Here is a 21,534-nt window from a genome sequence, read left to right on the forward strand (position 1 = left end):
TCTGGAGCCTGAAGCAGTGGATTATCTGTGAATGTACATGTCTGGGTTTGGAGTGTAGTGTGGTCCCATATGTGACAGGGATATAAGATGGTCAAGAAGGTATACGGGATCCTTGCTTTCATTGGCTGGGGTATAGAATATAAGAGCTGTGAGGTTTTAGTGGAGCTGTAAAAAAAACTGTTTTCACAGTTTGCTTTCATTTTGAAGCCCTGTAACCATTTTCTGTCCTAAATCACTATTTTGTGGGTGAAGCATAGAGTTAAACCAGGAGAGAAGAAACAAAGCTGAACAGCAATGCCATTGCAGTCAAGCAGCAACCAATGATCATCTAAGGCAGTTGCCACTTAAAGTGCTGCAACCTGGAGATAAACTAAGTTCAAAAGCTGTAAAAGAAAACCCAAATAGCTGTTACAACTTTCAGATAGCATTAAAAATCCTGAAAAAAGCAAAAAGATGACCACAAAACTTCTAACACTCAACTGGAAGGCAAGTGATCTCCTATCTGAGTTGACTTTGTTCTGATAACGCATCAAGCTGTGTTTTCTGGACTTCAATATTTCTGAACGTGATAAACAACATTGAAATGAAAATTGCTGTCGGGAATGAAGGCCTCCACAGACTGAACATGTCAAGTCCGTCAGATGGCCACCTTAAAAATCTGAATAAAATATGGTCTAACACTCGAAGATCAATTACAACTGAAGCTCAACTTCAGAATACACCTTCTGGAATTCATGTCCTTTAGTGAACAACCGACAGAGACCATTGATCAGTAGCTGTCGATACAAGGGGTGTGATTGTGAATTCACGGCAGCAGAGCTAGCCGACAGAATAATCGAGCTTGTTATAGCATCTACTCCAATAGAAGTGTTCCAAAAAGACCTCTTGGACCAGCCCAAAGTCTACACTATAGAAGTGACTACAAAGCAGATACAAGTATGAAACCAGACTATTGGGTAGAAAAAGTCTACAGGCTATGCCGAATTTATCCACCATTGGCACCATTGCCAATACAGGTTAGACTAGTAAGCAATGCAGGAGATACAATCTCATACATACACCCAGAAATTGCCCAGCTTTTAATGCTGTATTCAATGTATGTGGCATCAGAGGACATTGGAAGTGCGAGTGCTGAAAGCAAAGTCCAAAAGAAGTGGTTCAATGTCATGAGAAACCACAAACAGAGGCCGGACAGATGCAGCATTCCAACAAACCAAGGGTGTGCACTAAACAGCATCAAGAGAAGATCCACGACATGTCTGGCCAAGCTACCAGATCAGGTAAGAATGACCAGACCACCAACAGTGAATAAAACAAAAAACTACTGCGGATGCTGGAAATCCAAAACAAAAACAGAATTACCTGGAAAAACTCAGCAGGTCTGGCAGCATCGGTGGAGAAGAAAAGAGTCGACGTTTCGAGTCCACATGACCCTTCAACAGAACTGAGTATAGTTAGGAGAGGGGTGAAATATAAGCTGGTTTAAGGTGGGGGGGCGGGGGGAGAGAGAAGTTGAGGGTGGGGTGGTTGTAGGGACAAGCAAGCAGTGATACGAGCAGATAATCAAAAGATGTCACAGACAAAAGGATCAAAGAGGTGTTGAAGGTGGTGATATTATCTAAGAAAAGTGCTAATTAAGAATGGATGGCAGGACACTCAACGTACAGCTCTAGTGGGGGTGGGGTGGAAAGACTGACAAGGTATTAGTTGTAGATTTAAAAATAATGGAAATAGGTGGGAAAAGAAAAATCTATATAAATTATTGAAAAAAAAACAAAAGGGAGGGGGAAGAAACGGGGTGGGGATGGGGGGAGGGAGTTTAAGATCTAAAGTTGTTGAATTCAATATTCAGCCCGGAAGGCTGTAAAGTGCCTAGTCGGAAGATGAGGTGCTGTTCCTCCAGTTTGCGTTGGGCTTCACTGGAACAATGCAGCAAGCCAAGGACAGACATGTGGGCAAGAGAGCAGGGTGGAGTGTTAAAATGGCAAGCGACAGGGAGGTTTGGGTCTTTCTTGCGGACAGACCGCAGGTGTTCTGCAAAGCGGTCACCCAGTTTGCGTTTGGTCTCTCCAGTGTAGAGGAGACCGCATTGGGAGCAATGAATGCAGTAGACTAAGTTAGGGGAAATGCAAGTGAAATGCTGCTTCACTTGAAAGGAGTGTTTGGGCCCTTGGACGGTAAGGAGAGAGGAAGTGATGGGGCAGGTGTTGCATCTTCTGCGTGGGCATGGGGAGGTGCCATAGGTGGGGGTTGAGGAGTAGGGGGTGATGGAGGAGTGGACCAGGGTGTCCCGGAGGGAATGATCCCTACGGAATGCCGCCGAGGGGGTGAAGGGATGATGTGTTCGGTGGTGGCATCATGCTGGAGTTGGTGGAAATAACAGTGAAAGTGAACAGACAATCAGCCTGGTGAACAACAAAGAATATATTGGCACAGTGATACCAACAGAAGCCTTTGCCAACATCCAGATTAATATGCCCATAGCTGAAGGGGCAGCATAACCCACGTGCAAAACTGGATACCAGTACAAGTGTAAACATCATTCCATTTCACACACTGAAATTTATGTACCCACAGAAATGGCAAGTGATGATTCAACCAACCAACGCCAAACTCACTGCGTACAATGACCGGGAGATTCCATCCCTGGGATCTATTACACTCAAATGTCACTTCAACAACTCACTCTGATTACCCCAGATATTTTACATTGTGGACACCACGGGTCCAGTGGTTGCAGGCCGACCGGCGGGCAAGGACCTGTCCTTGGTCACCATCCATAGTAACATCAAGACAAAGATGAGGAAGACAGAGCCCAGGGAGAACCATTGAAAACCCGGTGCTTACATTGGGAGAATATCACCAAACTCTGCAATGCACATCATCGGCCAGCAGGCTGAACGGCACAATTTGAGCTGAATTTAATTTTTTATTATTCATTCATGGGATGTGGGAGTCACTGGCTAGGTCAGCATTTATTGTCCATCCCCAGTTGCGCTTCAGAAGGTGGTGGTGATCTGCCTCTTTGAAACGCTGCAGTCCATGTAGTGTAGGTACACCCACAGTGCTGTTAAGGAGGGAGTCCTAGGATTTTTGGAAAATTATGAACATATTTGCACTTCTTTACCTATCACTGGTTCCTCCTGTTTTATCTGTACACAAACCACTGGATTTTCCTGTGCCTGAAACTCAGAACCCACCGTACTCTTAATTCCAGAACTTTTCTGCACCCCTATAATTCCAACAGATTTCCCCAGCAATTTCCAGTGGACTGAGTTCATGTGTCTAACTTTATTACAATGAAAACATCTCAATTTTCGAATGTCACTTCTACCCTCAGCACCTTCCTTTGTATTCTTAGAAAAAACATCCTGGCAATTTCCACCTACTCTTTCTCACCCCTGACTACAAACCTTCTTTTCACCTTCCCACTTTCTATCCTTTTCCAATTTGAAAGGGTGACGAAAAAAAGGTTTAGCTTTCTGAACTAACTCACAATCATCAGCTATCTCTGCTGCTTGCCTGACAGATTCAACCCTCTGTTCCACCACATGAGTTCTCACTACCGAAGGAATTGAATCTTTAAATTCTTCCAAAATAATTACCTCTCTAAGAGCTGCATATGTTGTCTCTATCTTTAATGCCTGTATTTACCAGTCAAAATTACTTTGTTTTACTTTTTCAAGCTCAATATAAGTTTGCCCCGGCTGTTTTCTCATATTCCTAAATTTCTGCCTATCTGCCTCAGGAACCAACTCGTCTGCACACAAAATAGCCTTTTTTTATCACATCATAATTCATTGACATTTCTTCTGACAGCAAAGCATAAACCTCATGTTCTCTACCCACCTACCTGGATTGTAACAACAATGTCCAGTTTTCCTGTGGCCATTTCATCTCTTTAGCTATCTTCTCAAATGAAATAAAGAATGTTTCAACATATCTTTCCTCAAACTTTGGAAGAACTTGTACAAATTTAAACATCTCCCTACTGGGTTTTAAATTAAAGGTTTTTACATCATCAGAACTTTCCTCAGAATATGAGGTCTCTTTTTTAACTTCCAGCCTTTGAAGCTGGTATACCCTTTCTCTTTCCTTCTCACTTTCCCTTGCCTCTCTTTCTTTATCCTTCTCTCTTGCCTGGAATTCCAGTTCTAGCTTCCTTTCTTTCTCCTGTCTTTCTGCTTTCTCACTTTGAAATGCCCTTTCCTTTTCTGCTACCTCTCGCTCAATTTTTCTAGTTCCTTTGTTTGTTCGAGTTCAAACTTATTCATTTCTAACTGAAGTCTCGCTACCTCCAGCTGTGACTCACTAGTGCCAGGTATCACTTCCAACTTCAAATGTTGTGTTATACCTTCAATTATATCTGCTTTATTAACCCCTGCAGGTAACCCCAATTGTAATGTATCCACCAATTCCAGTAACTTAGCTTTAGTTACCTTTTATAAACAGGCCAAAGTTATAATTTCAACTCCCAAACAAGTCTGAGCAACTGCCAAAGCCATATTGCAGCCTCACCACTACAAAAGGCCTCAGCCAAACTTCTCAATTCAAAGTGCTTCTCCTACTCGTAACCTTAAGTTCACCAACTCCAAACAAATCAAGGAATTTCAAATATATCCCACAAAGAGCGCCCAAGAATGTTATGACACAGCCGACGGTAAATGCTGAGCTGTTCAAATCCCAGAGGGAAACTTGAAACAACTGTCACAATTCATTTTCAATTTGTATACATTTTGAGGTGCCTGCCTTGAATTCAGTAGTAATAAGACCACCAAATCTAATAGGTTTTTTACAAAACTGGAGTGAACATTTATTAATAGAGAAATGATCTTTAATACATACACAGATCTACAAATTACTACTATGATAATTCCAAATCCCCTACTCAATCTAACTCCCAGTTACACTTTCGTCAAGGCAACAGAAAGACACATAGATTTTAAAAGACCCAGGCAAAGAATCATGATACCCTGAACAAGTCGCATTCGGAGCGCATTCTCTTCACTTTAGTCCCTGAAGACAGCAGCTTGAGGCATAGATGCTGAAGGCTTTTTCACATACTTAGAACATTTTTAAAATGCCATCCCTTACAAAACAGTCTTCTCTTCTTTATACATATCTTCCTCTTTGAATGCAAATACCCATTGTTTCACACTGTCTTTGGACTTTATCTCCCTAATAATAAAACCCTCTCATAGCACTAAGTTTTTCCAGTAATCTTCAGGAAAAATAAACACACTGTTTCTAAACTTCACCTGACGAGGTGACATATTTCACCCCTCCTTTGAAAACAATCTAGTCTGGTTTATTTCAAAATGCAAAGGTTCCCCTGACACCTATCTTTCTAAACTTCCCCATGGTTATCCAAATAACATTTCAAAGCTGACCTCCCTTCTTAGATCAAAGCACCCAGACTAATTCAATTAAGTCTCATACACACACAGACACATATAGACACACAGAAACATCCCACTATTAGTCTATTTTACAATAAATTCCAATAACATTATAAGAATTATTACATCATCTTAACAGTTATTCGCTACAGGATTCCTAGCCTCTGACCTGCTCTTGTAGCCACTGTATTTATATGGCAAGTCCAGTTCAATTTCTGGTCAATGGTAACCCCCAGGATGTTAGAAGTGGGGGATTCAGTGATGGTATTGCCATTGAATGTCAAGGGGCGATGGTTTGATTCTTTTCTGTTGGAGATGGTCATTGCCTGACACTTGTGTGGCGTGAATGTTACTTGCCACTTGTCAGCCCAAGCCTGGATGTTGTCCAGGTCTTACTGCATTTGAACATGAACTGCTTCAGTATCTAAGGAGTCGTGAATGGTGCTGAACATTGTGAAATCATATATACCTATTCCAACCGTGCACACTTCATCATACTGCAGAACCAATACAGAATTACTATTCAGTGAACAAGCGCAGACAAATCTCCCAAGTCATCACTTGTCAGTACTCCCAAGAGATGTGACGTATTACATGAAAAACAAGGGAATGGGCACTACACAAAGGAAAACCAATTTTGGTGGATTTCTGCAATGTTTGTGCACAGAGGCTTTTAAATATGTTGATAGTATCTTATTGAAATTTATATAATCCTGAGGATCTTATTGAAACATATAAGTTTCTTAGGGTACTTGATAGGGTGGATACCAGGAGGATATTTCCTCTTGTGGGGGAGACTAGAATTAGGGGACAATGTTTGAAAATAAGAGGTCTCCCATTGAAAACGGAGACAAGGGGATTTTATTTCTCTCTCAGATGGTCATTAGTCTATATTCTCTTCACTAGAGAGCAGTAGAGGCTGGGTCATTGAACTTATTAAATGCTGAGTTTGATAGAATTTTTGACACACAAGTGAGTCTAGGGTTATGGGGCTGCAGACAGGAAAGTAGAGTTGAGGCCACAATCGGTTCAGCTATGATGTTATCAAATGGGAGAGCAGGCTCGAGGATCTGCCTGGCCTACTCCTGCTCCTTGATCCTGTGTTCCTATGTCAACTCAATCCAAATTATGGCCCTTCTATTCCCTTATACCTAGTGTACACTATGTACAGAATTAATGAGCCATATAGTAACAATGACCTGTGTGGAAGTGCTATAAAAACACCCATTCACAAATCGTCTTTTGAAAAAAACACTGTTGTTCCTACAACCCTGTAAAAGTGTCAATCAGACAGACCATTAAAGTATCAAACACAGCAGCTTCAACACCTCTTAATGTTGTGAAAATAAACAGAGACATCAACAAAGCTGATCACAGACAGAAAATGTATTATAACTACTGAAAGGTGTCAATCAAGCAAAGGCAAGCCTTCTCTCCAGGTGTCAAAACAGAACCTCACTGAGATAATCCTTTAATGAGTCTGGACTCTCAGCCACTTAGGCTATAAAAACAGTAATACGTTTTCAAAAGACAATTTGTGAATAGCTTTTTATTTCTGAGCAGTTCCACGAGTGCCATTGTTACTTTCTGGCTCATTGGTTCTATACATTGTGTACACTGGGTTAATGGGCATGGAAGGGCCATGAGTTCACATGGAGGCTATAAGGGATGATGGGATGGATGGAGGGAATGGGTTGGCACTGGGTTGGAATGGAGGGGGGAATGGTAGGTGCATGAAAAGGGCGTGGGGGGTGCATAGGTAAGACCTTTTGACCTTAGCTTTCAAAAGGTTCCTAAATCCGGACTATGTGTCACAACTCCTCTGTGAGGCCATGAACCATGAGTCATGGAGAAGCTGGTCCGACTCAACAAAAATTCGGGAGGGCTATGATTCACCTGACCCCACAATGGAGCTGGCAAGGTCGAGAGTGCAGAGTGTGGGCTTGCTCCTCACAACCTTATCCTGTGTCAGCAAAAATTGGGGTGTGGGGGTTTGCGGTGGGGGGCTGGTGTGGGGGTGCGGGGGGTTGCGGTGGGGGTGGGGTACGGTGGGGGGTTGGTGTGGGGGTGTGGTGTGTTGCGATGGTGGGTTGGTGGGGGTGTGGGGGTTGCGATGGGGGATGCGGTGGGGGTGTGGGGGGTTGCGGTGGGGGTGGGGGTGGGGTGGGGTACGGTGGGGGTTGGTGTGGGGGTGTGGTGTGTTGCGATGGTGGGTTGGTGGGGGTGGGGGGGTTGCGATGGGGGATGCGGTGGGGGTGGGGGGTGCGGGGGGTTGCGGTGAGGGTGGGGTACGGTGGGGGGTTGGTGTGGGGGTGTGGTGTGTTGCGATGGTGGGTTGGTGGGGGTGGGGGGGTGCGGTGGGTGGGTTGGTGGGGGCGTGGGAATGACCTGAATCGGGGGCGGAATCCCTGAATCAGATCCCACCTGCCATTTTTAAATGGAGTTGTTATGATTGTGTGAAAATCCATGCCAACATTTCAGGTCAATCACCTTTTATCAGAACTGGGAAAGTTTAATGTTATTATTGTGATGCCCAGAATTTTGAAATAATCAGACTTGTAGACACAGATACAAGAGCTTTTCATCAAGTTTATTTTTCCAGATTTCCATGTGCTGTGGAATAATACATTGTGCTTTTCGGTACATTGACCAGAGTGTAACAGTGAGTAATGGGGCATTCTAGATATACATGTATACATGCACATCACAATATAGGTCCAACCCTTTTTGAATAATATAAAAATATAACAACCCTCTTTCTTTAAAATATAATGCCTCAACTTATCAATATAACTGTTCCAAACATTAAATTTTTTATACTATGTCCAAACTAAGGACAATTAACTATCGAATTTTGTAATTAAACTGACACCTTAAGAGTCTGTTATAGCTTATTTTCTTTTCTCAGAAACATAATTGACGGTATCACTAAGGTGGTGGGATGTTGTGCCTCCATCTCGTGACTTTGGGAGTTATCGTTCTCCGTGATGAGTCGGTGATGTGTGTGCTGCTCCTGGTGTTGTCGGAGTTGTGCTTAATGTTGCTGCTGTTGTGTCATTTGCTGGTGATGTTGTTGATGTTGCACTGCTTGTTGGTGATGTTGTTGATGTTGCACTGCTTGTTGGTGATGTTGTCTCACTGCTTAGTGATGTTGCTGTTATTGATGACCTTTTCTGCTTTTCCAGCCTAGGTGTAGGTTGATTATGGAACCTTTCCCTCTTCATTTGGTTACTGGTTTCAGTCTCGGTGATGTAAGACTTTGGAGTCTCAGCTTCACCAACAACTTTTGCTGGTTACAGGTTTTCAGGATTGTATCCTGTACATGTACAGATTATCCTCTCAGTAACTCAGACAAGGATTTAGCATCCTGTCGGAAGTGTTGACCTCCTCCTACCTCTTCATCAGTGAGTTGTTGTCTACTTCCTCCTGGTCAGTTGCTTGGTAAAGTTCCCTTGTATTTTCTGCCATTGAATAGCTCTGCGGGTGATTTAATGTCAGCCTCGAGCAGTGTAGCTCGGAGTGACAATAAGGTAAGGTTTGGGTCCTCCTCTGTCTCTTGGCATTTCATGAGGGTTCTCTTGACCGCCTGGACGTGTCCTTCTATAAACCCATGTTCCCCTTAGGTAATGTGGTGATGAGGTGAATTGGGTTCACTTATCACAGATTACTCTTTCAGGAATCCCTTGCTCAGTAAACAGAAACCATACTGCTGAGGTGGTTGTTGTCACTCTCAAATCTTTCCCCTTTCAGAGAAAAGCAACTTTGAATAGTAGCCTGGTACCATGAGACACCATTAGGAACATAGGAGCAGGAGTAGGCCATTCGGCCCCTCGAGCCTGCTCTGCCATTTAACTAGATCATGGCTGATCTTTTGCCTCAAGGCCATCTCCCCGCACTCTCCCCATATCCCCTAATGTCATTGGTTTCTAGAAATCTATCAACCTCTGCTTTGAACAGAATGACTGAGCCTCCACAGCCCTCTGGGATAGAGAATTCATTCTTGATTGTGTGTGAATAAATCAGCTCCTCCCGTTTGCCATGGTCTGAGTGATATTTCAGTCATTCTGCTGTGCATTTCTAAACCTCTGGCATTCACTGCATGTCGAACCATTCTTTCGATGTCTTTGTAGATTTATATCTAGTACACAGCTGAACTGCCTCTGAGCTTACACTTCACCATTCCCATGTGGCCTTCCTCTATCTTTCTGCATTGTTTTGGATGCGATGATTCTGGATCTGGCCTGCAGAACACTATCTTCTCGTGAGATGTCATCACCAATAGTCCAATACTGCTGTATTGCTGACTGCGATTGCTGAACCCATTAGGCCATCCACTGGATTGCTAGCTGAGAGAGCATACGTAACAATTCATCTTTGCTGGTCTCATCTCTAAGTGATGGGACTTTACACCTCAAAATTTTATCTCATGTTTCGCATGTGGTGACAAATGAGATAATGCATCTCCGAGCACCATTTCACTTGCTGGCTAGTATATCAGAGTGAAATCACTACTCTGAATCCTCAAGAGTAACCTCTGCAGCCTTGCCGCTGCTGTGCACAGATTTTTCTTGCAGATCTGCTCGAGTGAACAATAATCATTCTCCACAATGAACTTTCTCCCAGAAAGCTGTGGATTGAACTTCTCAATCCATACATGACTGCCAAGAGCAGATCTGGTTCCAGCCGTGTTAGAACTTTTAATGCAAATGCTATCACTTTTCCCTCTTGTACCCGGGATGCTCCCAGTCCTTATGCACCTACTTGCAGAGTGACAGGTTGTCGTATGACAGACTTGTCTCCTTGAATCACATTACTTCTTTGAGCTTGTTGAAGCTCCTCTCATGTGACTCTGGCCACGGGTGCTCAGTATCTTCTCTAATCAGCTCCCGTAGGTTTGCTTTGTGTTTTGACATGTGAGGTATGAAAGAGCTCATGTCCTGAATCAAGCCAAGGAAACGTCTCAACTCTTTGTTGTCTCTTTGAACTTCCATCTCAGAGATGGCTGTGACTTTCTCAGGACACGATTTGACTTTAAAATAAAAGCAAAATACTGCAGAAGCTGGAAATCTGAAACAAGAACAAAAATTGCTGGAAAAACTCAGCTGGTCTGACAGCATCTGTGGAGAGAAAGACAGAGTTAACGTTTCGAGTCCGCATGATTCTTCTTCTGAACGAAAGAGAAGTAGAAATGTGGTGAAATATATACTGTTTAAGGGGGTTAAGCTGGATAGAAGGCCAGTGATAGGTGGAGGCAAAGGAGAGATTGCAAAAGATGTCATAAACAAAAGGCTGAAGGGATGTTGATGGTGGTGGTCCTGGCTGAAGGAGGACATTTTCCAGTGGATGTACTACCTTCAACCCTCAGTGATGCCTCCATCATCTCATGGTTTACTAAGTAAGCTGCAACTCTTCACATCTGCTCAACCCAGGAAAGCAGGACCACCTGTTTCAGCAACGCAGAACACGCAGTTAATGGCTTTCCCTTTGTGTGTCCCTCTGATTTGGGACATTCCAAGCTGTCGAATCTCAGTCCACCAGATGCTGTCAGTTTGACATTGCTGATTCAGAGCATCTTTCTTTAGGTAACCATTTTCTTTCAAATTTTCAGGAAAGATCTTCTGATATAGTCTGAGCAGGATGATGTTACTCTGTGCTTCAATATCAAGCTTCAGCTTCAGATTTATGTTTACTTCATGTCAATTTACACTCTTGTTTAAACTTATCAAATGCCTCCACAACATCATCGGCCTCCCATTTCATCCTGAGTTAGAGCTGTGTATTCATGGTTGTGGCAGCAATCATTTCGTTTTCGTGCAGTTCACTCAGTTTTTTTTCTCTTTCTATACTAATATGAGATGATTTTTCTCAAACTAATTCAGCATTTATTTCATTTATATGGTTTGGTGTTTACTCACAAACACCTGCTGCCACCATGTTACGTCTTATGGTTCCCAGAAGTCCAAAATAATTAGAATTTTAGATACAAATATCGGAGCTGAGATGCAGTGCATTTCTCCAGATCTCTCCATGTGCTGTGAAATGATACATTATTACTTTGGTACACTAACCATCATGCAATAGTCAGTTATGTGGCATTCTGGATATATGTGTATACCTACATGTCAAAATATAGTTCCTAAATCATTTTGGAATATATATAACGACCTTGTAGTCTATAATATGGAATAAGGGGGAATAATTTCCAATATCTCCTTTATTTATCCTTTCTCTCCCTTAAACCAATTTTCAATTTCTGATGTTTGCCACTTAGCCTCATTTGGAAAAAATAGTCAGTAAGACATGTCTTTAATTGGATGTCTACCAAAAGCAATAGTAGTTTCCTTTTAAAGAAAAGTTCCTCTAATAAAATTTCAGCAGTGTTTTCTGGTCCCGTTGCCTTTCCATTCAAAACAGAAAATGTTTCCTATTCATTTGTCTGAGCAGTTTTAACCTCTGTTGTGGGACTTTTAAACCTATTTTTTCTCAGGTGGGGGTTTCAGGTGGGGTTCAGTTATTGCCGGGCAGACCCCTTTCTGACCCTCTGTCTGACTCTCCTTCACTCGGATGTGTGACCAAGAGTCACAGTGACTAGCTCCACCTGCTGGGCACTCATAGTATTGGGCAGGGATATTGCTCATTCAACCTCCCTTTGTGGATCATTAATCCAGCATTCAGTTTTTCTTTTCATTTTTTTCCCCCTTTTTTCATGTCAAAGACTACAAGGTCATTGTTATACAAATATTATTCCAAAATTATTTAGGGGTTATATTTGACATGTAGGTATGCACTTATATCCAGAATGCCACATCACTGACGATTGCATGGCAGTTAATGTACCAAAGTAATAATGTGTCATTCCACAAACAGAAACTAGAGCCATCAACATAAATATCTCATCCCTCAGTGTGGATTCCTGCCTTGAATCCTCCCTCAGTTTCCCAAACCCCCTGTATGGTACAAGTATGGGGTTCTCCCAGATAGTTGAGATTAGCTATGAGTTTAGGGTCATCCATTCTGTTTACCTTAATGTTTTTCCCACTTCGCAAGAAAGTCCATCTGGTTATTCTGGCACTAGATCCTGTTCCTTCTTTCATTTTTCTGTCTAACAACAGTCGGATTGGGTTGTGCTGGGTCAGTAATGGATGCCGGTGAAAATGGTAAAATGTTTCGCTGCCCAACAGGTCACTAACAGATGTCCCTCACAGAGGGAAAACCCCTTTTCCACGTCTGCTAGGACTTTGGACACATCGGCTACTGGTCACAAGTGACCGTTTGTTTCCTGCAGAAGGACTTCACTGAAACTGACGTCGGTGGCTGCAGCTTCCAGATAAAAGTCCTTGTCGGGGTCCACAGGTCCCAGAGCTGGGCCAGTCTGCAAGCCCATTTTCAGTTTAATGAAAGCCTTTTCACATTTGTCATCCCAGTCCCAATGCTCCCTGTTCCACTAGGGAGGCTACAGCCTTTTCCAGGTCTTTCCCCACTTCCTTAGGGAAAGTGTATTGTTTCTATGGTTGGGACATGGGGTCTCCCTCTATCCTGACTTCTCCCCCAGTCACTCATCCACAATCATGTTTGTGAACAGTGGAGACTTCCCTATTTTCTTCTACTACAGTCCTATACATTTCCCGTGTCTGAGTTCTCAGAGTTTTTAAATAATAGGATCCTATTGATGTCATTTCCCATGTCTCACCGTGACGTGGGGGAATAACCAACACCTCGTCCGCTATCCATTCCACCCCACAAACAGTTATTTACCACGAGAGGCAACTTCCAATCTGAACCTAAAACTCCCATCCCAGGCTGGTCCCATCTCACTAAAACACACGTCCACTTTGTTGGGGTCCCACCCTTAACATTTAAGGGTTTGGATATCGCTCCAGCCACTGTGTCACCTGTAAATCTTCCCAATACAATGGATTCTCCTGTAGATCATAGGAGAGGGTGAATCTACCACCGTGCTGGATACTCCAGTGTCTACTACCTTTCTTTCCCTCCACTATAATATCTACACATTGTCTATCATACTCATCATACCTGAGTGGACAAGGATAATCAGGCTGGGTGCAGCCCCTTCCTGCTGAATTTCCCGGGACACCCTCTCCCTGGGCGACATGGACCTGACCCTGGGGAGTGTTTTCGTGCTGACACCATTTCATTGATGGTTGGAATTTCTGTAAACTAGGGGTGTGTGGGTCGAGTCTCTCTTGACTCCGAGTCCCCTGACTCTGGCGCGTGCCCAACGGATGAAAAATTCAGGCCCATGGTCCAAGTGTCCATCTCGTGTGGCTGCTTGTTCCTGTACCACCCTGATGTCACGCTCTCGCTGCCCCTTCTCACTCGACCTCATTCTGCCAGTTGAGCTCCCTCCCTCTCTCTCTCTCTCTCTCTCTCTCTCTCTGCCTATCATGGATTTGTTTTGCAAGTTGCATTCACTCTCTCATTCTCTCTGTTCTTCCCCTTCTCTCTCTCAAGAAATAAGGAGGGAGATGATTAAATATGAGGGTAAACTAGCCAGTAATATAAAAGAAGATTGCAATAGTTTTTTTTAGATATATAAAGGGTAAGATGGAGGCAAAAGGGGACATTGGGCCACTGGAAAATGACACTGGAGAAGTAGTAGTGGGGAACAAAGAAATGGCGGAGGAACTGAATAGGTACTTTGCGTCAGTCTTCAGTGGAAGAAATGAGTGACATCCCCAATGTTTAAGAGAGTCGGGGGGCAGAGGTGAGTATGGTGGCCATTACCAAGGAGAAGGTGCTAGGAAAACTGAAAGGTCTGAAGGTGGATAAATCACCTGGACCAGATGGATTACACCCCAGAGTTCTGAAGGAGATAGCTGAAGAGATAGTGGAGGCGTTAGTGGTGATCTTTCAGGAATCACTGGAGTCAGGGAGGGTCCCAGAGGACTGGAAAATCACTAATGTAACCCCCCTGTTTAAGAAGGGAGTGAGGCAAAAGATGGGAAATTACAGGCCGATTAGCCTGACCTCGGTCGTTGGTAAGATTTTAGAGTCCATTATTAAGGATGAGATTTCAGAATACTTGGAAGTGCATGGTAAAATCGGGCAAAGTCAGCATGGTTTCATCAAGGGGAGGTCATGCCTGACAAATCTGTTAGAATTCTTTGAGGAGATAACGAGTAGGTTAGACAAAGGAGAGCCAATGGATGTTATCTACTTGGACTTCCAGAAGGCCTTTGACAAGGTGCTGCACAGGAGGCTGCTCAGTAAGATAAGAGCCCATGGTGTTAGAGGCAAGGTACTAACATGGATAGAAGATCGGCTGTCTGGCAGGAGGCAGAGAGTGGGGATAAGGGGGTCCTTCTCAGGATGGCGGCTGGTGACTAGTGGAGTTCCGCAGGGGTCAGTGTTGGGACCACAACTTTTCACTTTATACATTAATGATCTAGATGAAAGGAACTGAGGGCATCCTGGCTATGTTTGCAGATGATACAAAGATAGGTGGAGGGACAGGTAGTATTGAGGAGGCGGGGAGGCTGCAGAAGGATTTGGACAGGTTAGGAGAATGGGCAAAGAAGTGGCAGATGGAATACAACGTGGAGAAGTGTGAGGTCATGCACTTTGGTAGGAAGAATAGAGGCATAGACAATTTTCTAAATGGGGAGAGAATTCAGAAATCTGGAGTGCAAAGGGACTTGGGAGTCCTACTCCAGGACTCTCTTAAGGTTAACTTGCAGGTTGAGTCGGTAGTTAGGAAGGCAAATGCAATGTTGGCATTTATTTCGAGAGGACTTGAATATAAAAGCAGGGATGTGCTGCTGAGGCTTTATAAGGCACTGGTCAGACCACATTTAGAATATTGTGAGCAATTTTGGGCCCCGTATCTCAGGAAGGATGTGCTGGCCCTGGAGAGGGTCCAGAGGAGGTTCATGAGAACGATCCCAGGAATGAAAGGCTTAACATATGAGGAACGTTTGAGGACTCTGGGTCTATACTCGATGGAGTTTAGAAAGTTGAGGGGGGATCTGATTGAAACTTACAGAATACTGAAAGGCCTCGATAGAGTGGACGTGGGAAGATGTTTCCATTAGTAGGAGAGACTAGGACCCGAGGACACAGCCTCAGAGTAAAGGGAAGACCTTTTAGAACAGAGATGAGGAGAAACTTCTTTAGCCAGAGAGTGGTGAATCTATGGAATTCATTGCCACAGAAGGCTGTGGAGGCCAGGTCATTGAGTGTATTTAAGACCGAGGTTCTTGATTGGTAAGGGGATCAAAGGTTACGGGGAGAAGGCGGGAGAATGGGGTTGAGAAACTTATCAGCCATGATTGAATGGCGGAGCAGCCTCGATGGGCCGAATGGCCTAATTTCTGCTCCTATGTCTTATGGTCTTACGGTCTCTCTGCCTGTTGTGATTTTGTTCTGTCAGTCGTACGTTCGCTTTCTCTGCCTATCGTACGCTCTCCCGCTGCCTGTTGCACACACTCGTGCTCTCTCTCTCTCAGCCTTGGAGATGGTTCAAATGAGATTTACTAGGTTTTTACCTGGAATAAGCGGGTTGTCTTAGGAGGAAAGTTTGGACAGGCTGGGCTTGTTTCCACTGGAGTTTAGAAGGGTGAAGGGTGATTTGATTGAAGTATACAAGTTCCTGACCAGTCTTGGCAAGGTGGACGTGAAAAGGATATTTCCCTTGTGGGTGAGTCCAAAACTAGGGATCACTGTTTTAAAATTGGCGATCGCCATTTTAGGACAGAGATGAGGAGAATTTTTTCCTGTCAGAGGATTGTGCGACTTTGTAACTCTCTGCCTCAGAAGGCAGTGGATGCAGGGTCATTGAATATTTATAAGGCAGAGGTAGATGGATCCTTGTTAGGCAAGGGAATCAGAGGTTACCAGGGGTAGATGGGAATGTGGAATTCGAAACACAAGCAGATCAGCCATGATCTTATTGAATGGCGGAGCAGGCTGGAGGGGCCGAATGGTCTACTCCTGTTCCTATTTCTTATGTTCTTATGTCTGTCATGCTCTCACTCTCTCAGTTGTGCCCCTTCTCTCGCTCTGCCTGTCGCGACCTCGTTCCGCCTGTCATTCTCTCTATCTCCCTCTCTCTTTGTTTGTCTCTCTCTCTCACTGTCAGTCATACCCTCTCTCTGTCTGGCACATTTCTCTCCTTTATTTTTCTCACCCTCTCCCTCTCTTTCTCTCTCTGCCTTCATGAACTAATTCTGCCCTTCCCACCCTTAATCTCTCTGCCAGTCACTCTATAACCCTCTCCCTCTCTCTCTCTGTGCATGTCATACACACTCTATCTCTTGTCAGTCATGATCTCACCTCTCTCTCTCTCTCTGCCCACCACATGCTCTCTCAATCTCTGCCTGTAACACTCTCCCTCCCTCTACCTGTCACGTTGTCTCTCCCACTCACTGCCTGTCACATTATCTCTCTCACTCACTTTAAGTCACAGTCTCTGCTCTCTGTTTGTATGTCACCTTCCCTTAATCTTGCTGCCACCTGTCTTACCACTGCTGATCACCATGTCGTGTTATTAGAATGATATAATACCTTGGGCTTATTTACTCTACAAGAGACAAGGCACCAATTTCTTATCGGTGATTGGGTAAACACGTTGTGGGTCAATCATTAAGACTAGGCACATGGTTCTACATAGGTATAAAGCTTGAAGGCATCAGAGCTGTGTGTGTGTGCTCTGCTCAAAGCAAAATGAACCAAGACTGGATCACGTGACATACTTACCTTCTAGTGATATCACTTAAAGGCATATTATAATCAGTGCTCTCTCTGTGTCATTCATGCTCTCTCATCTCCCTCTCACATGCTCTCTCTCCCTCCTCACCTGTCCCTCTCACTCTATCACAATCTCGTTCTGCCTATCACACTCTTCCCCCTCTGTTAATCTCTCACTTTCATTTTATTTATTCTTTCATGGGATGTGGGCATCACTGGTAAGGCCAGCATCTATTACCCATCCCTAATTTCTCTTGATTTGAGTGACTTGCTCAGCCATTTCAGAGGGCAGTTAAGAGTCAACCACATTGCTGTGGGTCTGGAGTCACAGGTAGGCCAGACCAGGTAAGGATGGCAGATTTCTTTCCCCTAAACAACATTAGTGAACCAGGTGGGTTTTTACAACAATGGTTTCAAAGTCATTATTACTGAGAACAGCTTTTAGTTTTAGATTTTATTAATTGAATTTAAACTCTACCAGCTGCTATGGTGAGATTTGAACCCATGTCCCCAGAGCATGAGCCTGGGCCACTAGATTACTGCTCCAGTGACATTACCACTACGCCACCATCTCGGTCATGCCCCTTGCCCTCTCTGCCTGTTATGACCTAATTCTGCCTGTTGTACACTCTCTTGCTTTCTGCCTGTCACTCCCCCTTCCTTTCTCTCTCTCTCTGCTGCGTTCCCTCTTGCTCTCTGCCTGTCGTGGCCTTGTTCCGTCTGTTGCACTGTCTCTGCCAGTCATGCCCCTTCTCTCTCTTTCTCTGACTGGCATATCCTTGTTCCATCTGTTGCTCTCTCTCTCTCTCTCTCACACACACCATCAGTCATGCCCTCTTGCTCTCTCTCTCTCAGATGCGCCCTCCCTCTCTGCCTGTCTCTGTCTCTTTCCGGTCCTATCTCTTTCTGTCTCACTTCCCTTCTCCCACACTTCTCTCCCTCTTTCTCTACCCCTCTCTCTCCCTCCTTTGCCTCGCTCTTTCTTGCTTCTCCCTTTCCCCTTCTCTCTTCCTCTCTCCTTCTATCTGCCTGTGTCTCTCTCTTTCTCTCCCCCTCTGCCTGTCCCTCTCTTCCCTCCTTTCTCCCAGTCTGACTCTCCCTGCTTGTCTCCCTCTCTCTTTCACACTTTCTTCCCCTCTCCACCTGTCTCTCCCCATCTCTTTCTGCCTCTCTCTCTTCCTCCCTCTGCCTGTCTCTCTCTCTCTCCCACTCTCTTCCCCTCTCACCGTCTCTCTCTGCTCTTTGTTCCTCTCATTCTCTCTCTCTTCCTATCTTTTTCTCTCTTTCTGCCTGCCTTTCTCTCACTCTGCCTCTCTCAATCTGTCTCCCCATTTCTTCCTCTGTCCCCTTCTGTCTTTCTGCCTGCTTGTCTTTCTCTCTGTCTCTCTTCCCCTCTCTCTCTCCCTGCCTGCCTGTCTTTCTCTCTCTCTGCCTGTCTCTCTTCCCCTCTCTCTCTCCCTGCCTGGCTGTCTTTCTCTCTCCCCGTCTCGCTCTGTCTCTCTGCCTCTTTCTCTCTGCCTGTCTCTCCCCACTTTCTCTCTTTCTCTGCCCGTCTTTCCCTCTCTCTCTCTGCCTGTTTCTCTCTCTCCCTCTTTTCCATGCGTTCTTGTTGTCTTTTGGTTTCCAGATGTTGTTAATAATCACACTTTATATTTGTAAAGATAAAAAACTGTGTTTAATTTTGCCACCCTGTCTGATTCAAAAGAAGAAGCAGATTGAACTGGTTACATACACATCGCTTCAGTCTCTGGTGCAGCTGTGAAATGTGGCCCCCTGGAACACTTGCACATAACACATTAGTTTGAGATAAGTAGTTCCCTGAAGCTATTTACAGGTATTTACAGATAAAACAACATATAACTGTCTGTCTCTCTATCTGCCTCTTCCCCCTTTCTCTCTCTCCCCTCCTCTCTCTGCCTTTCTCTCTCTCTCTGTCACATCCTTTCCCTCCCTACCTGGCATGACCTCACTCTATCTGTCATGCACGCTCTCACTCTCTGCCGCTCTCTCTCCCCCCTGCCTGTCACACCCTCTCTCTCTCTCTGTCTCTGCCTGTCACACCATCTTTCTCTTTGCCTGTCACACTCTCTTTCTCATTGTCTGTCACCCCTCTCTGACTGCCTATCAGGTTATCTCTTCCTCTCTTCCTGTCATGACCTCATTCTGAATGTTGCACTCTCCCTCTGTGCCTGTTGCTCTCTCCCTCTCTCTCTCTATCATGCCCTCTCTTGCTCACTGCCTGTTGTGAGATCATTCTGCCTGTCGCACTCTCGTCCTCTCTGCCTGTCACTGCCTCTCACTCTTTCTCTATCTGATGCACTCTCACTCTGCCTGTCGTGGCCTTGTTATACCCTCTCCCACACTCTCTTTCTCTCCCTGCCTGTCACATTCTCTCACTGTCAGATACTATCTCTTCCTCTCTCTCTGCTTGTCTCTCTCTCTCTTGTCTGCCTCCGTAATCTCTCTGCCTCTTTCTCTCTACCACACCCCCTCTCTACCATTCTCTCTCTCGCTCACCCTCTCTTTCTCGCGCACCCACTCTCTCATTCACCTTCTCTCTCACCTCTCTCACACTCCCTCTCTCTCGCTCACCCTCTCGCTCGTTCTCCCTCTCTTGCTCTCCCACTCTTGCCCTCCCTCTCTCTTCCCCTCCCTCCCTCTCTATCTCACTCTCCCTCTCACTCACCTTTTCTCACACTCCCTCCCTCTCACTCACCCTCCCTCTCGCTCACCCTCTCTCTCGCTGACCCTCCCTTTTGCTCAACCTCTCTACATCTCCCTCACCCTCCCTCTCTCACTTGCCCTCTCACTCTCTCTCACCCCCCTCTCTCTCACCCCCCTCTCTCTCACCCCCCCTCTCTCACCCCCCCTCTCTCTCTCTTGCTCTCCATCTCTCTCACTCATCCTCTCTCTCTCTCACGCTCACCTTCTCTCTCGCTCTCCCTCTCTCTCTCACTCAACTTCTCTCGTTCACCCTCTCTCTTGCTCACTTTCTCTCTCACTCACCCTCTCTCGCTCACCGCTCTTGCTCACCTTCTCTCGCTCACCCAGCTCTCTCGCACTCCCTCTTGCTCACCCTCTCCCTCTCTCTCTGCCCCTTTCCCTCCCTCTTTCTATGTGCCTTTCTTTATCTCTGCCTGTCTCATCTTGTCCCTCCTTGTCTCTCGCTCTCCCTCACTCTTCTCTTTTTCTCTGCCTGTCTGTCTCTCTCTTTGCCAGCCCCCTTCTCTCTGCCTGTCTCTCTCTCTCTCTATCTCTCTATTCCAGAAACTGCAGATCCCTGATTCAGTTCAGTCCTGAGCCCTTGTCACCCTCCCCCTCCCTCGCCCCTCCCCCCCCTCCCCTCCCCCTCTCTGTAACGGGGTTTCTCAGCCTCACTGCAGGGTGTGGGCACCAGGTAAAACCTTCCCCCGGGCAGTGTCTTCCCGTTTCCTCTGTGCTCTGTTTAAACTCTTCCCCGGGTGGGGGGTGAATTTCTCATTCTGGTTCATTGCTGATTTTCCCAATCACTAACCGGCTGTGAAAGTTACAGTGAGTGTGACTAACATTTTATTTGTTTATCTGTTCCCAGCTCCAGTGACCTTCGACCCTAATACAGCCCATCCTGACCTTCTCCTGTCTGAGGACCTGAGGAACGTGAGAAACACCGGGAAACGGCAGCAGCTTCCCGACAATCCGGAGAGATTTGATCCCGGTCCCTGTGTCCTGGGATCAGAGGGATTCACATCAGGGAAACATTCCTGGGAGGTGGAGGTGGGGAACAAGACTCGGTGGGATGTGGGTGTGGCCAAGGAATCCAGCAATAGGAAGGGGAAAATCTACCTGAGTCCAGGTAACGGATACTGGACAATGTCGCTGAGCGAGGGGAATAAATACCGGGCGTGTGAGAAATCACCGAAACTCTTAGAGCTGAGTGTGAAACCGAGAAAGATTCGAGTCTGTCTGGATTATGAGGGAGGGAAGGTGTCCTTTTATAACTCAGATAACAAGTCCCATATCTACACTTTCACTGCGACATTCACTGAGAAACTCTATCCTTACTTCAGTCCAGGTACCACTGATGGGGGTAAAAACACAGAACCACTGAAAATCTGTCCCCGGACAGTAACAATCCAGGAGGATGAGGGTTTTATCCCTTCATCCAAATAAAGATTGTTTCTTGTATGTGGGTGGGGGAGGGGGGATTTGTTCCTCTGTCGATGAGGGGCTGGTGTCCTTCACGGATCCTGCCCCCCCCCTCCCATTATCACGCACTGTCAGCGGGGGTCGTCCATTCCTCAGGAACCACGGGCTGATATCCCCAGGACCTGCTCGACCTGGTCGAGGATTCAATTAAAAAGGCCCCACACACGGGGTCACTGGGCGGTGGTGGGGGAGGAGAAGGCCTCACACACTGGGTCACTGGGCACTGGGGGGAGGAGAGGAGGAG

The 21,534-nt window shown here is 45.4% G+C and overlaps 1 protein-coding gene across 2 annotated transcripts in view; it reads left to right on the forward strand.

Annotated features, from left to right (window-relative positions):
* Window positions 1-21,282, forward strand: part of LOC144695595 (zinc-binding protein A33-like) — a 186,107-nt gene extending 164,825 nt beyond the window's left edge. For both annotated transcript variants that reach the window (XM_078566491.1, XM_078566493.1), the window contains exon 6: window positions 20,677-21,282. In XM_078566491.1, the coding sequence (XP_078422617.1) occupies window positions 20,677-21,254 (578 nt within the window). In that variant the 3' untranslated portion in view covers window positions 21,255-21,282. The remainder of the gene's footprint in view (window positions 1-20,676) is intronic.
* The last annotated feature ends 252 nt before the right edge of the window (window positions 21,283-21,534 follow it).

Source organism: Cetorhinus maximus, chromosome 21 (genome assembly GCF_964194155.1).
Source record: "Cetorhinus maximus chromosome 21, sCetMax3.hap1.1, whole genome shotgun sequence".
NCBI lineage: Eukaryota > Metazoa > Chordata > Chondrichthyes > Lamniformes > Cetorhinidae > Cetorhinus > Cetorhinus maximus.